Genomic DNA, 17,774 nt, shown 5'->3' on the forward strand with positions numbered 1-17,774 from the left:
CAGCCTCCCTGTAACTCCCCATCAGCGTCACTGCCCTCAGCCTCCCTGTAACTCCCCATCAGCGTCACTGCCCTCAGCCTCCCTGTAACTCCCCATCAGCGTCACTGCCCTCAGCCTCCCTGTTACTCCCCATCAGCGTCACTGCCCTCAGCCTCCCTGTTACTCCCCATCAGCGTCACTGCCCTCAGCCTCCCTGTTACTCCCCATCAGCGTCACTGCCCTCAGCCTCCCTGTTACTCCCCATCAGCGTCACTGCCCTCAGCCTCCCTGTAACTCCCCATCAGCGTCACTGCCCTCAGCCTCCCTGTAACTCCCCATCAGCGTCACTGCCCTCAGCTTCCCTGTTACTCCCCATCAGCGTCACTGCCCTCAGCCTCCCTGTTACTCCCCATCAGCGTCACTGCCCTCAGCCTCCCTGTAACTCCCCATCAGCGTCACTGCCCTCAGCCTCCCTGTTACTCCCCATCAGCGTCACTGCCCTCAGCCTCCCTGTAACTCCCCATCAGCGTCACTGCCCTCAGCCTCCCTGTTACTCCCCATCAGCGTCACTGCCCTCAGCCTCCCTGTTACTCCCCATCAGCGTCACTGCCCTCAGCCTCCCTGTTACTCCCCATCAGCGTCACTGCCCTCAGCCTCCCTGTAACTCCCCATCAGCGTCACTGCCCTCACCCTCCCTGTAACTCCCCATCAGCGTCACTGCCCTCAGCCTCCCTGTTACTCCCCATCAGCGTCACTGCCCTCACCCTCCCTGTATCTCACCCTCAGCATCCCTGCCCTCACACTCCCTGTAACTCCCCATCAGCGTCCCTGCCCTCACCCTCCCTGTAACTCCGTCAGCATCCCTGCCCTCACCCTCCCTGTAACTCCCCATCAGCGTCCCTGCCCTCAGCCTCCCTGTAACTCCCCATCAGCGTCCCTGCCCTCAGCCTCCCTGTTACTCCCCATCAGCGTCACTGCCCTCACCCTCCCTGTATCTCACCCTCAGCATCCCTGCCCTCACCCTCAGCATCCCTGCCCTCACCCTCAGCATCCCTGCCCTCACCCTCCCTGTAACTCCCAAAGTAGTGGGAATCAGAAGAGGAAAGAGGAGATGGAAAATAGATGGGAAAGGGGGTACAGAGAGAGAGGAGGAAAAGAGAAAACGTAAAAGTAGCCTCAGGCAATGCTGGACATAAGTATAAGGGACACTACTATGTTGTGTAATATGAATCATAGGGACTACATACAGTGTAATGTGAATAAGATTGTGCTACAGTGGGGTGTAATTTGAATTGGAGGTACTATTGTGAGGTGCTATTGTGTGCTCACACCCCTTCAATGTGAGACCACACCCCACTTTTGTGATGCACGCTGACCCTTTATGAGTTAAGGGAGGGAGGGCGCAAATTTATTGTTTGCAGGAGGGCACCAAACACCCTAGCACCGGCCCTGCCCAGCACAGGGCTAGTCCGCCCCGCATGTCAGTGCCGGCCCCCCCGCACAAATACAAAAGCATTGCAAAGCGGCGACGCCTTTGTATTTGAGGAGTAACTCCCGGCCAGCCGCTGGCCGCAGCGGATGTGTGAGACGTCACGCAGCCGCCACTACCCGCCCTCCCAACGGTCCGGCCACGGATGCGTTGGCCGGACCACTCCCCCTAAACGGTGGCTTAACGCCGCCGTTCCGCCCCCTCCCGCCCAGCATCCGTCTCTGTCTCAGAGGCGATCGCTAGGCAATGAAAGCTGCCATGCGCCGGCGAACTGCAGCGCCGGAGCATGCACAGTTCCGACCTGATCGCTGCGCTGCGACAAACTGCAGCGAGCAATCGGGTCAGAATGACCCCCATAACCCTTTTATTTGGAGTAAATAATATACAGCACAGGACACCACCACTAGACTTATGGCAGCACAAGACACCACCACTGGACTGGACTTATACGGCAGTACCCCTGGAGTTGTACGGCAGTGTCAGACAGGATGGCACTTTAAAAACTAGTCCCCAAACAGCACATGATGCAAAGAAGAAAAAGAGGTGCAAGATGGAATTGTCCTTGGGCCCTCCCACCCACCCTTATGTTGTATAAACAGGACATGCACACTTTAACGAACCCATCATTTCAGCGTCAGGGTCTGCCACACGACTGTGGCTGAAATGACTGGTTGGTTTGGGCCCCCACCAAAAAAGAAGCAATCAATCTCTCCTTGCACAAACTGGCTCTACAGAGGCAAGATGTCCACCTCCTCCTCATCCTCCGATTCCTCACCGCTTTCACTGTGCACATCCTCCTCCTCACAGAGTATTAATTCGTCCCCACTGGAATCCACCATCTCAGGTCCCTGTGTACTTTCTGGAGGCAATTGCTGGTAAAGGTCTTCCCAGAGGAATTTATAATTCATTTTGATGAACATCATCTTCTCCACATTTAGTGGAAGTAACCTCCTACGCCGATCGCTGACAAGGTTACCGGCTGTACTAAACACTCTTTCGGAGGGGGGGGGGCAACTTAGGTAAAATAAAGCCAAACTTGGATGCTGTCACTCATATAATCCTCCACCATTCTTTCAATGGTGACAGAATCATATGCAGTGACAGTAGACATGTCAGTAATCGTTGGCAGGTCCTTCAGTCCGGACCAGATGTTAGCCCTCGCTCCTGACTGCCCTGCATCACTGCCAGCGGGTGGGCTCGGAAATCTTATCCTTTGCCTCGCAGCCCCAGTTGCGGGAGAAAGTGAAGGAGGTGCTGTTGACAGGTCACGTTCCACTTGAGTTGACAATTTTCTCATCAGCAGGTCTTTGAACCTCTGCAGACTTGTGTCTGCCGGAAAGAGAGATACAACGTAGGCTTTAAACCTAGGATCGAGCACAGTGGCCAAATGTAGTGCGCTGATTTCAACAGATTGACCACCCTTGAATCCTGGCAAAGCAAATGAAGGGCTCCATCCACAAGTCCCACATACTTTGCGGAATCGCTCCGTCTTAGCTCCTCCTTCAATTTCTCCAGCTGCTTCTGCAAAAGCCTAATAAGGGGAATGTCCTGACTCAAGCTGGCAGTGTCTGAACTGACTTCACGTGTGGCAAGTTCGAAGAGTTGGAGAACCTTGCACAAGACGGAAATCATTCTCCACTGTGCTTGAGTCAGGTGCATTCCCCCTCCTTTGCCTATATCGTAGGCAGATGTATAGGCTTGAATGGCCTTTTGCTGCTCCTCCATCCTCTGTAGCATATAGAGTGTTGGATTCCACCTCGTTACCACCTCTTGCTTCAGTTGATGGCAGGGCAGGTTCAGGCATGTTTAATGGCGCTCCAGTCTTAGGCACGCAGTGGCTGAATGCCGAAAGTGGCCCGCAATTTTTTGGGCCACCGACAGCATCTCCTGCATGCCCCTGTAATTTTTCAAAAAATTCTGCAACACCAAATTAATTGTATGTGCAGAACATGGGACGTGCTGGAATTTGCCCAGACGTAATGCATGCACAATAATGGTGACGTTGTCCGATATCACAAATCCCCAGGAGAGTGTAATTGGGGTAAGCCATTGCGCAATGATGTCCCTCAGTTTCCTTAAGAGGTTGTTAGCTGTGTGCCTCTTATGGAAAGCGGTGATACATAGCGTAGCTTGCCTAGGAACGAGTTGGCGTTTGCAAGATGCTGCTACTGGTGCCGCTGCTGTTGTTGCTGTGGGAGGCCATACATCTACCCAGTGGGCTGTCACAGTCATATAGACCTTAGTCTACCCTGTTCCACTTGTCCATATGTCCGTGATTAAGTGGACAGTGGGTACAACTGCATTTTGTAGGACACTGAGGACACTTTTTCTGACGTCTCTGTACATTCTCGGTATGGCCTGCCTAGAGAAGTGGAACCTAGATGGGATTTGATACCAGGGACACAATACCTCAAACAATTCTCTAAGTCCCACTGCACTAATGGCGGATACCGTATGCACGTCTAACACCAACATAGCTGTCAAGGCCTCAGTTATCCGCTTTGCAAAAGGATAACTGCTGTCATATTTCATCTTCCTCACAAAGGACTGTTGGACAGTCAATTGCTTTGTTGAAGTAGTACAAGTGACCTTCTGACTTCCCCTCTGGGATGACGATCGACTCCCAGCAGCAACAACAGCAGCGCCAGCAACAGTAGGCGTTACACTCAAGGATGCATCGGAGGAATCCCAGGCAGGAGAGGACTCGTCAGACTTGACAGTGACAAGGCCTGCAGGACTATTGGCTTTCCTGTGTTAGGTGGAAATTGTTCATAGGTGGTTAACATCCTTACCCCTACTTATTACAGATTGACAGAGGCAACACACGGCTTGACACCTGGGGGTATATTTACTAAGATTCGTATTTGTGTCGATTTGGTGGGAGTTTAATCTCGAATTGTATCCGTCATGGTTTTTTTCAACTTTTTGAATAAAGTGCATGTAATTTACTAAGCTGCAGAGTTGTCTTTCTTTTGTATTTTCCGATGTCGATGTGATTCGTATTGTCGGGCAGTGTTTTACGGGAGTGATTAGTAAAACACTGCTGGACTTAACACAGTGAATCCCGACCGGATCAGTGAGATCCGTGCACGGCTTCATTGTGTACATTATATCAAGTGTGGAAATTGTTAAAAATAAAAAATAAAAATTGCGTGGGGTCCCCCCTCCTAAGCATAACCAGCCTTGGGCTCTTGAGCCGGCCCTGGTTTAAAAAATACAGGGGAAAAAATGTATAGGGTCCCCCCATATTTAAACAACCAGCACCGGGCTCTGCATCCGGTCCTGGTTCAAAAAATATGGGGGACAAAACACGTAAGGGTCCCCCGTATTTTTTAAACCAGCACTGGGCTCCACTACCTAGAGAGATAATGCCACAGCCGGGGGACACTTTTATACTGGTCCCTGTCCCCGTGGCATTACCCCCCCCCCAACTAGTCACCCCTGCCCTGGGTGCCCTGGAGAAGTAGGAACCCCTTAAATCAAGGGGTCCCCCCCTCCAGCAAACCAAGAGCCAGGGGTGAAGCCCGGGGCTGTCCCCCCCATCCGTGGGCGGTGGATGGGAGGCTGATAGCCTTTGTGTAAAAAGAATGAATATTGTTTTTTGTAGTAGAACAACAAGTATCAGCAAGCCTCCCCCGCAAGCTGGTACTTGGAGAACCACAAGTACCAGCATGCGGGGAAATAACGGGCCCGCTGGTACCTGTAGTTCTACTACAAAAAAATACCACAAAAAATACACAACACACACACCGTGGCAGTACAACTTTGACATACATGCACACTTACACACACACATACTTACCTGTGTTGACACGGAGCCCCTCGGTCCCCTTGTCCACGTAGAATCCACGGGGTACCTGTAAATAAAAATTATACTTACAAACAATCCGGCGTCGTTCTGTCCTCTTCTTTAACTTTGTAATCTTCTCTTCAGTGTACTTGTGGTAGAGACAATGATCCGTCATTGAAGGCACATTGTCCGTGTCTTGTATTACTGCATCTAGTTTATGTATCCACAGTGAGCCCTTTGCTTCAGACCAGACGGAGCTGTCTGTAAGGGACAGACGTCTTCCTCTTCACACATGTTCTTATAGTAATGTTCCTCTGTTATTTCTCTATTCATGAACGCTGAGTCTGAAGTCATGGTACAGCAGCATGTTGTACAAGGCAGATATAGTAATTACCAGACATAGGGTGCTGTACATTGCTACAGAAGAGTAAGTTTCAATGTAGCCAACACCAGATTGTTGTGTGCAGCCTTTTTCAACAAGACAACCTTTATTACTAGTGATACCGTAGGCCCACCGGTATGGTATTGGTATCCCAGCGATTGGGATACCGGCGGTCAGAATACCTACTGCAACATCCTGACGCTCAGTATCCTGACACCTACTAAGTAAGCATGTTATCCCTGATCCCCAACCCCCTGACCCTAACCATCCCCCCTGCAGTCTTACCCGAAACCTCTCTGGAGGTGCCTAGACCTACCCCCCCTACACCCCCTGCAGCCTAAACCTAACCCCCCCACACACACACCTTAACCTAACCTCCCCCCACACTGCTGCCTGACCCTAAGCAGCCCCACATACTTACATTCGGGATCCTGGCGTTTGGTATTCCTGCTCCAGCACTGCGATCCCATTCCATCTACTACATCTTTTTGCAGAAAATCCACTTGATCTTGACGGTTTTACCGTGACTTGGTCTTCCATCTACAGTGCACATTGAGGGATGCCATCTCCTTGTCTATTGCTGATTTCCACTCAAATCAGTCGTTGCTTGATTTTTGCGTCTTGGGTATTTTGGCGTGCACAGTATTTGCAAACTCCTCATAATGGGTGGGATGTACTGAGCATCGCATCCGCCATGCTGTATATCCCACCACTTATCGTGTACATAGCAGTGTAAATAATGTCAGTATGTACCAAGAATGTCTGGATGAGAGCTGCCCTTTGCGATAGAAGGACTTCCGGGTTTAGGGCCTGGTGGCCCTTCTATGCATGCACAGAGTGACGCACGTGCTACAGAAGGTGTCGGTAGGTACCCAATTGGATCCCTCACGGTTAAAGGTTTCTGTTGGGTAACGCCACCTAAAGAGAGCATTACCCACCAGGACCAAGCATTCTGGAGCATGGTACATATAAAAAATATGATCATACACCTTCAATATATACACACCGTCTGTCATTATTGTTGTCAGATTTATTAGAAAGTGTGTGCATTAGTGTAATCTCCTCGCCTATGGTGCTCTGCTGCCATCAGGATATGCAGCAGACACACAGGAGAGGGATATAAAAGGGTTCCTTTATCCCAATGCATTCTCCGGGAATATGGCGCTAGCTGCAGCCCCCGAGCGCAAGAAAAGAAGCATTTTTGGATAAAGGACAACAGACCTCCAACCTGGGAATGGCGGAGAACTTCCACGGACCAGGTAAATAGAAGGCTAATTGCTGCAGATACCAAAACTATCAAAAAACATGTATATTGTGAAAATGCAGATAATACATAGGCAGCACCAAGTCACTGACTAGATGGCCACTCACTTACATGAATGATGCTCTGAATATCCTTCTTCTTCTCCGCATAGAAGTTCTGCAATGCCCAGGGCACAATCCTAAACTCAAAAGAGTCACTGTCAAACTTCGGCGTCTTTTCCCGGCAGAGAGCGTTATCCAGGCGATTAGATATATAGGTGCGCTTGGTCCTCACCAGGTTCTGCATCTGTAACCGAACAGAGAGGGCATTTACTAACAAACGTGGCTGGAGATGACATTGTCTGTATCATTGGGAATATAAGACCATGACAGTCAGATAATATCTGTAACGTTGCACATGTTGTATAGAGGAGGGCAGCAGATGCTTCTCATCCCCCCAACGCCATCATTTACATCTGCAGGCTAGAGAAGCTATTCTCACATCTCTCTGTCTTGCAACGTGGAACCATGATGGAACTGATCACAATTTATTCCCACTGATCGATGCAAGGTAATCGCCAATGTGCCAAAAATAAATAAGTAATCCAATCATTTGTCAAAATTAACAAAAACCTGAAAAGAAGTCACTGTATTAATATTCACCCCCTTGCAATATCAATATTAGATTTCCTCTAAAGTGACCAACTTTCTCCACAAGTCACATGAGCAGCGTACAGGAGCACACCTGTGTGCAGGTAAGGTGTCACATGATCACAGCGTCATCACTGTAGACCTGTCCCTTTGCGCTCCCCCTGGCTGGTCACTTACATTATACACCTGGCGTTCATTGCTGTTGTGTTGGTATTTTGCCCTGCTCCTACGTGTCCCAACTTAGTTTATTCAACGTGTGTTTGTTGGGTGACAACATAAGAATTCAGCCAGAAATTAAAGAACAGTTTTCATTGGGCGCCAATGTGTTTTAGTTGGCATGGGCGCCAGTAATGGCGCTAGTGAGAGGAACAAGGAGAGGAGCCAACGATGGAAGAGAAGAAACTGAGATCTTTCGCTGACCATCAGGACTATTTTGTCCAAAGTGCGCCGGTACCTTGCTCTCCGTCAGCTCGGCCTCAGGTTTCATCATCACCACACTCTTGTCCACCACACGCAGGGCGCACATGGAGTCGCCGTTGGCTTGAAGACTCAGTTTGACGTCTGATCCGGGCAACGCTTCACTCTCGGAGAACTTCAGACTGACCTGGAATAGAACCCGGCAATGTGACACAGGGACATCGCCAAACAGTTATAGAAATATATATATATATATATATATATATATATATATAAAAAATAATAATTAGCAACGGTTTGGCCTCCTCATCTAGTGCTTTCCTGGCCACCTTCTAGTCAGGGTCCAGGTTACTCATACAGGTTGAGTATCCCATATCCAAATATCCGAAATACGGAATATTCCGAAATACGGACTTTTTGGATTGAGAGTGAGATAGTGAAAATTTTGTTTTCTGATGGCTCAATGTACACAAACCTTGTTTAATACACAAAGTTATTAAAAATATTGTATTAAATTACCATCAGGCTGTGTGTATAAGGTGTATAAGAAACATAAATACATTCTGTGCTTAGACTTGGGTCCCATCACCATGATATCTCATTATGGTATGCAATTATTCCAAAATACGGAAAAATCCCATATCCAAAATACTTCTGGTCCCAAGCATTTTGGATAAGGGATACTCAACCTGTATTTACAATCTACCATTACATCCCTTTAACAGAACCAGTCACAGTATTTACCTTGCACAGAATTACGTCAATTAACAAAAATGTTCCAAATAAACAAATGAACAAAACCCATATGAAATACATTCTATAACAATGAAATGAAAAACTAAAACAATTGGACAAAATATTTCAAATATTAAATAAAACTAGAGAACTAATTAAACACCCTAATAATAATACATGTAGCATTGTTTATTGTGTCAAACATCACACAATGGTACAGAAGACTCAAATAGCCAACACTGTCTGCAATTAAATGAGTCTGTAAACTCCATCTGTCATACATTTTATTGTTTTAATTTTTAGAGATTAACAAAAAGACAGTGAAATCTTCCCAATATCCAATGTTAAGTGAACTGTGCACACTGCATTCACCAGAGGCGCGAGGTCCCATAAGACAACCGTCACGTTCTACACTGCACACACTCGTATTTACCTTAGAAGTTATAGACTATTGCTGAGCTCATCAATAAATGACACTATGTTATGTCTGATAGGATACTGATAGACCGACTGTATCATCTTCAAGTCACGCTGAATATCGCCATGTGGGGCGCCTTGGAAGCTGTATCTACGCCAATTTCTGTCCTTTAGCGAGTGATTGAGGATGCATCTGTATTTGTACGTATTGTTCTACACTACTGTATATCAGGGTGCTGCCCCGGGGGGGAACACTACTGGGTGTCATCATTACAGGTTTGGCCATCATCCCCGTCATATCACAAGCCGCACCCCTCTTGTACTCTGCTTATCCCCTATAAATATTATATATTATGTTCAGCCATGGTAAGAGCATGAATAATGACACGTATCTCCCCCCGGTAAGATACATCTGGACATAGGACATCCACAGGAGCACACAGTAAAGCCGCTCAGTCAGACGTCCGTTTGCCCTGATTCTGCCCTCGGTATAGTACATGGTGTGAGGATACTGACCGCATGCTTCAGGCACGGTGTCACTTTGACGGTTATGGTGTCTGCGGCGACTCCACCATCCTGAGACACGGTGAAAACCAGCAGCTTTCCAGATGGGGAAATGTCACGGACTGGGATGGAGAAGTCCACGGAGCCTGAGAGGGCTGAATCGTGGGAGGAAACAGAAGAATAATGAATATTAAAGTGATGATATCCAGGAGACCCATCACCACATCCCAGATCACGGGGGAGAACGTACAGTCCATATTTATTCCTCTCACTGTCTTCTGGCCTCCAAGGGTGATCTTATTATTAACCAGCACCTGAAAGACAGAGCGGGGGGCAGTGAGTGAGATGATCCAGCAGAGGTATGGAAAAACGGAACCCAGAACATTAATATAATTATCAATATCAATTATAGGAGGCTTCTCATTAGGCATTGCCACGTCCTTTCCTTCCATGTTGTATTATCAGACCTGTGCTGCGTCATGCTGTAGATAAGGGACATGTACTATGAGCGCCATCTCCTAGGGGTGTGTGAACCAACATCTCCACCTCACCTGATACTGACTGAGGGTGTCAGAGCACCCACCATCATGGACAATGAGACCCCTGAAGAAGCACCTACTGAGGAGCAGTACAATCCCATGCCCTTGCCCAATAAAGAGCCTATTCAGACTAAAGATGTGCAGTTTGGTTCTCCAGAATTCTGAACTGTCAAAGTTGAAAAATATTGCAGTACACACATCACGTACAAACTACACACAGATGGCCTCCATGCGTGTACTTGTTCTGCTGTGCGTGCGCATATTCGCAATTTGCGTATGGTCGCTCCCGCGGTCCTGCGCATTAGCGCGTGGTATGGGTATTTACGGTAGAGTTTGTGAATGCATGGAAAAGCCATCAAAACACATCACATATTTAATCCAAATAGTGCACAATGTACACATAGTCTCCCCGCACCACATCAGCAAGTTACAACAGTTTAAATGGTATCAGAACAAAGGGATTCACCTTTACAGGATAGGAGGGGACAGAACAAGGTTATAAGGTGGTGTTTGGTATCCAGCTGTAGGGTATTTTAAGGGTAATATTCCGGTGTTGGTTTGCAGAAGATCGCACGTTCCTGCGAATAGTTATGTGCAGGAGCAGAATATAGATATAAACTGTAATTACTGTACATTAGGTACGCGGCGGGAACCCAGAGGAGACCACCCACAAGTGCATCTTGAACAGACATCGCCCACCTATTCAAACCAACCTATGACCTCTCCTGTACTGTAAATGACAATCCCTGTGTCCAATGGACAAAGAGATTACAGTATCCATTGTGTTAAGTTTTGGAAGATTGTATAAAAGGAGCCAGCTGCAGGCCTGGTAACACAAGACTCTCAAAGTTATCTATCTAGATGACCGAGGACCAGACTGGGTAGCGCGGCGAAATCCAAACAAGTATGTACCATTGACTGTAGCCATTATTCTCTTGTATTGTATTGCTTTGTTATTGTATCCCCCTTTCAGTAATAATATGTTGTGGTGTCGGAACCCAGCAGTTTAAATACAATCTGGTGTCGTGTTTTCCTTTCCCTGCTAAGGTCTAAAGTGTATCACTATCGCATGCATAGCTGTTAAGGGTTCACGGTGTATCTTTGGGTGTGTACGCACTGCGTGTACTTTGTACAGTCAGCGCGGCGTTTGTACGCAAAGTCCGTACACGGTACGGGACTCTGTACACTAATGGTGTAATAAGTACGTAGGTTGTGGATTAAGTATAGCGGCCGCAGCGGCTTCATTTAAAGTGTATGAAATGTCTTTTTAAAGTATTGCTTTCATGGCCTGTATGTAAATCAGCATTTACAATTGGGGGCTCATCCGATTTTCACATACTCATAGCCTAACAGGTCATAGCAGACTTAATCTATCAGCAAAAGGGTGGACAGAAAGTATCCTACGTAACCTTTTCGTGGTCGATGGATACACTGAAAACCCTACTTGTGTGCTGATTAGATGGCGTCTGCTCTGTGTGGTTTGCAGAGGTGCTGGTAGAACCCGTAAAACAACAGGAAAAAAGCTATTTAAAAGTCTGTGAAAAAATGTTGGCGCCAAAAAGCGTACACAAAAGACACCCATACTTTGCATACCCTCTCACATTGTTGCCATAAGACTAAAACTTTTGTTTAAGCTGTATTGCCTCTGGGGTAAAGCTGCCTATCTGTATGAATTGAAATTTTCTGTACAGGAAAACCAAAGTGTATTTGAGTGAGCGAACGTAGGAGTGAGTGGATATTGAACCCAGGGAATTCGGGATCCCGTAGTGTGGTACATCAAGTAAGTGGAGGCTTGGTGGCGTGAGGCGGCTGACTCACGTTAGTATAAGGTTTAATACGCAAATCGTGAGGAGATTTGCAGAGGAGCGTAATAGGGAATTGTGCAATGTGTAGTATTGAAGTATAAAGGTTTTTTTGTTACGCTCCGAGCTAAGGGTCACAGTTTGTAAATTGACCAGTGGTTGTACGGCAGATAGGTAACAAGTACCTATACGCTGTGCGATTGGACCGTGCATTTGTGGGTGCAATACATAGCGCAACTTGATACCCCTTTTACGAGCTTTTGCGTAAAATCGTGGTATCATTAGCGCTGTATAGAGCATACGCAAGCGTGATTTGTGTATAAAAAGTGTATAGGGAGTTTTCGCTGGTCTCTCTCAGGAAAATCTCCAGCGGCGGATATTTACTGGAAAAGGTAAGTCACTCCTAACACTTCCAGTAAATATAAACCAATAGGGCCTCACTGGGTATGCGGTGTTCACTATTGGAGTGAGTCGTGGTACTCAGCAGAGAAGGAGGGAGTGAAAGCGCTAGGTGTCTTTCACCGTCTATCTGCGGTGTGCATTGGGGATTGTGTTTATTGGCAAAAAGTCCGCGATGGGATCCAATTGCACAAGCAGTGGACGTTTGGTAGCTAGGGTTCAGGCTGAAGAAGTGGGACCGAAAAGGTCAGAATTGCGACCGAGAGGGTCAGCAAGGTTTATTATGTGTGAAAAGTATGGTTCACACACGGATGCTTTTTGCAATGAATGGTTACGTATGACTGACAAAGATAGGGTATCATTCCCTTAGGTGGGCAGCTTTGAACCAGAGGTACTGCAGAATTTAAGGATAAGGATATATCTGCTAAAATCCAGAAAACAAAGAATTAGACATACAGATTGTTTAAACTTATGGCAGCAAGAGGGGGATGTGCAAAGGGAATTAGCTCGCGCAGCAGGTTCCAAACCTAGCGGGAAAACAATGGCGATTGATAAATGATAAATATACTAACGCTAACCCTTGCCAGCTGTATCCCATTTAAAATTTTCCTCAGGATTGTGAGCAGGAAGATGATCCCAGCACGATATCGGCACTCTCTCTAGCAGCCACCATACAAGATACTCAAGTGGGCACGGCCCAACTATCAAGAGTTGTAGCAAGGCCCCCTAGCGGAGGGATAAGTGAGGTCGTGTCCACAGGTAAGTACGGTACCATACACTATGCAGAAACAATAGCTCCCCACATTGTAGAATCAAACCAGAAGGACGTAATTGAACTAAATCCTGTCAGGGTGATTGCAGTTCCCAACGGGAGAACTGACGCTCAGGGAGTAACTGCCATCAGGAACATTGCCATGCATTGTCCCTGGTCCCGGGCAGAGTTAAGGTCAATTATGTCTGAATTTCCCGATCCCAGGAAAGATCTAGTCGGATGCCAGAGATTCATTAAAGAATTAGGTAACGCCCATGAGCCTACAAATAAAGATTGGCGAACAGTGCTCTGAGTGTGTTTACCCTCAAATATTGACACCACGAAATTCATAGCAGACAGTAAGTTAGATGCAGACGTACCTCTCACTGATGAATACAATCAGGAGAACGTAAAGCAAATCAATCTGCAACTAGGAGTGTATTTCCCTACTGTTGTCAAATGGAATAAAATTTTCTACATAAGACAAAAGGAAGGTGAAATGGCATCCGAATATTTCCATCGAGCACTGCAGGAAATGGCTAGATACACTGGGATCGAGGACATTAAAGATAATGCACATCACAGGGAGGTAGCTGTTACTGTATTAATGGACGGGTTGAAGGAGGCATTAAGAAAAGGGTACAAACCTCTCTACCTAACTGGAGAGGTATCTCGGTGGCTGCATTGAGAGAGTCCGCTATCGAGCACGACTGGAACATCAGTAAGCACAGGGAGTCTCAGGGGGATAAGCTGATGACAGTGAGTATAAATACTCTTACAACAAAACCACATCAGCCAAAACCCCAGACCCCTGATGGTATGCCACGTGTAGTAAAATGTTATAATTGTCAGAAGGAAGGACATTTTGCAAAGGATTGTAGGAATAAAGGTACACACAACGTATACCGACCCCCTAGACCAGAATACGAACCACACTACAATTCACATAATTGGGATCAGGGACCATATAGAAGAGATTATGAGCCACATAGAGGGGAAACAAGTAGGTACCCACCAAGGAGGGACTGGCAGGCCTCCGAAAAACCACAGCTACCCCCCACACATATTGTAGCTGCCAATGCGCTGCGAGAGGGTACCCATACACAATAGGGGTTGGGCCACACCTGTAGTCTGCAGCCAGTGAAATTGATTGCTAGCCTTGGTAGTGAACCTGAGGTCACGGTTGATGTAGCTGGTGTACCATTACCATTTCTTGTAGATACAGGGGCGGCCAGGTCAGTGTTGAATTCCACATCAGGTATAAAAACCACAGGAAAAATGATTTGAGCAATGGGAGTAACAGGAACGGTGCAATAATACCCTTTGAGTAGACCTGCAGAGATTACGATAGGGCCCTTGCAAACCAAACATTCTTTTCTGCTGGCTGCATCGGCTCCGACTAATCTACTCGGCAGGGATTTAATGTGTAAAATGCGGTGTGTCATATACTTTACTCCTGAGGGTGTCTTCTTGGATATACCTGAGAACCACGCTCAAGAAGTGCAAGATATATTAGACACCCCTCAAAGGCTAATGTCGCATTCTACTGTTATAGACAAGCGTCCATCAAAGGTAGAGGAAATGATCTCACAAATACCGGGTTCCCTTTGGACCAAAGATGGACAAGACACTGGATTGATGGCGAATGTAACTCCAGTAGTAGTACAAGTAAAAGATGGTAGGATAGCTCCAAAAAGTCCTCAGTATCCTCTGAAGCCAGAGGTAGAGTTAGGAGTGTACCCTGTCATAGAGCGGCTGCTACAGCAGGGCATCCTAGTCAGGATGTCCAGCACCGCCAATAGTCCCATCTTCCCTGTGAAAAAGAGTGGGGGGAGGGGTTACAGACTAGTGCAGGATCTAAGGGGGATAAACAAGATAGTTGAGAGCCAATTCCCCGTAGTGCCCAATCCAGCTGTCATCCTCATGCAAATTCCCCTTACTGCAAAATTCTTCACCGTCTTTGACCTCTGTTCTGCTTTCTTTTCTGTCCCTCTTCACCCTGACAGCCAGTACCTTTTTGCTTTTACATACAGGGGAGTACAGTACACCTGGACTCGTCTACCCCAAGGTTTCATTGACAGTCCAAGTATTTTCTCCTAGGTTTTGCATGACTGTTTACAATCCTATCAACCTGAGAGTGGATCAGTACTAATACAGTATGTCGATGACTTATTGTTGTGTTCTGACTCACTCGAATCGTCCTTGAAAGACACGAAACAGGTTCTGTTTCATCTTTCCCAAATGGGACACAAGGTTTCAAAGGATAAGTTGCAGTTGTGCCGGACCAGGGTCAAATATTTGGGACATTGCTTGACTCAAGGACTTAGACACCTCACTGCTGATAGAATACAGGCGATTCGCGACATGACTCTGCCACAAACGCAGCAACAGATCCGCACTTTTCTTGGAATGTGTGGGTACTGTCGAAACTGGATTCCAGGGTTCTCTATACTGGCTTTACCTTTGCAAGAAATGGTCTCTTCGAACAAACCAGAACGGATCTCGCACACAGGTGAGTCCGAACTTGCATTTGAGAGACTCAAACAGTGCCTATCACAGGCACCTGCATTAGGTATGCCAGATTATGAGAAGCCCTTTGAATTGTATGGTACAGAAAGTGCTGGGTGTGTGGCAGGGGTTTTAACTCAGAGACATGGTGATGCCAGCTGACCGGTAGCTTACTACAGTGCACAGTTGGACACTGTAGCGCGCTCTCTCCCCACTTGCTTGCGAAGTGTTACAGCGATAGCTTTGCTGGTAAGTAAAAGCGAGGATGTAGTGTTAGGACATGACCTACCATTCATACACCTCATGCAGTATCAGCCTTACTAAACTCAGCCCAAACCAGACATGTCTCATCTGCTCGAATTACAAAGTGGGAATTATCACTGATGGCCCCGGTAAACATCACCATTAAGAGATGCAGCTCACTAAATCCTGCAACTTACTTGCCAAGTGTGCCTGGACAGGCACAAAGGGTGGAGGATGAGAATGTTGGTGAAGGAGGATTTAGTGAAGACACTGATACGCATGATTGTATGGAATACCTGAATCAGACTTTCACAGCGAGACCTGACATCAGTGACAACCCACTGGAAGGAGTAGACTTTACCTTCTACACTGACGGTAGTTGCCACAGACAGACAGAATCGGGAGACTTGTGCACTGGATATGCAGTTGTAGATGACGAAGGTATCATAGAAGCTGAACCCCTGGGCCCACCGCACTCAGCACAAGTTGCTGAGCTGGTCGCCCTAACCAGAGCGTGTGAATTGGCCAAGGGTAAGTCAGCTAATATATACACAGATTATAGGTACGCCTTTGGAGTAGTGCATGATTTCGGGGCCCTATGGCGCCTCAGAAATTTCATGACGGCAGCTGGCACACCTGTAGCGTAAGCGTCCCAGATCAAAAGGCTTTTGACAGCAATACAGGAACCAGACAGAGTGGCTGTTATCAAGTGCAAAGCACACACTTACAACCAAGACCCAATTTCACTTGGTAACAGCCGGGCAGATGAAGCTGCTAAATCAGCAGCAAGCACCCCCATACAAACGAACATCACATCACTGATGACATTTAACACGATCAACACACAACAATTAATCGAAATGCAAAATTTGTGTTCCCTACAGGAAAAGGCAGTCTGGAGGGCAAAGGGGTATGGCCAGGAGTCCTCAGGACTGTGGACAGGTGGACAAGGTAAGCCGGTGGCCCCTAGAGCATATCTTCCAAGCCTAGCTGAGGCGGCACACGGTCTGACTCATCTGGGCAAAGAGGGTATGTGCAAATTGATAAGAGCCTACTGGTGTGCGCCAGGATTCTCTTCTCGTGCAGGTAAGAGAGCAATGACATGCTTTACTTGCTTGAGAAATAATATTGGAAAGACAATACCAACAGAGCCATCCCATATCCCTCCTACAGACGGACCTTTTCAGGTAATACAAATCAACTTCATACAGTTACCACCCTGTAGGAATTTGAAATATGTGTTAGTTTGTATTCATGTATTTTCCAACTGGGTAGAAGCGTTCCCTGCTGCCACAAATACTGCTACGTTCACTACAAAGAAAATTGTGCAGGAATTTGAGTGTAGATATGGTATCCCTAGAATAATTGAAAGTGACAGGGGTACCCATTTTACAGGTGAAGTCTTTCAGGTCATGTCTAAACTGATGGGAATTAATAGCAAGCTGCATACTTCGTACCGTCCACAGGCAAGTGCAAAGGTAGAGAGAGTGAACAGCACTATTAAGAACAAGCTGAGCAAATTAATGGCTGAGACTGGATTGTCGTGGCCAGAAGCTTTGCCACTAGTGTTGTACAGCATCAGAACCACTCCCAGGTCTCCCCTTAACTTAGCACCCTTTGAAATTCTTTTTGGTCGACAACCTCATGTAATGATAGACCCCCAGGATGATTTGAAATGTAATAATGAAGTGACTGTGAAATATTTGGTTGGGATGAGCCAGCAGCTGAGAAATCACAATGAAATTTAAAGCTGGTGATCCCTGACCTACCGAACAGTAATTGTCATGACATTGAGCCTGGGGATTATGTGATGATTCGAAATTTCTTACACTCAGGTTGTTTTATAGACAGGTGGGAAGGACCATACCAAGTCTTGTTAACCAGCACGACAGCATTAAAGGTCGCCGAAAGAGAGACTTGGGTCCA

At 46.9% G+C, this 17,774-nt stretch overlaps 1 protein-coding gene across 2 annotated transcripts in view; it reads right to left on the reverse strand.

Annotated features, from left to right (window-relative positions):
• The window catches only part of LOC135056914 (alpha-2-macroglobulin-like protein 1), a 416,894-nt gene that overhangs the window by 167,420 nt on the left and 231,700 nt on the right, over positions 1–17,774 (reverse strand). For both annotated transcript variants that reach the window (XM_063962689.1, XM_063962688.1), the window contains exons 14-17: positions 9,857–9,920; positions 9,619–9,761; positions 7,988–8,137; positions 7,016–7,189 (exon numbers count right to left, since the gene is read on the reverse strand). In XM_063962689.1, coding sequence (XP_063818759.1) covers positions 7,016–7,189; positions 7,988–8,137; positions 9,619–9,761; positions 9,857–9,920 — 531 coding nt within the window. The remainder of the gene's footprint in view (positions 1–7,015; positions 7,190–7,987; positions 8,138–9,618; positions 9,762–9,856; positions 9,921–17,774) is intronic.

This window comes from Pseudophryne corroboree, chromosome 3, assembly GCF_028390025.1.
Source record: "Pseudophryne corroboree isolate aPseCor3 chromosome 3, aPseCor3.hap2, whole genome shotgun sequence".
NCBI lineage: Eukaryota > Metazoa > Chordata > Amphibia > Anura > Myobatrachidae > Pseudophryne > Pseudophryne corroboree.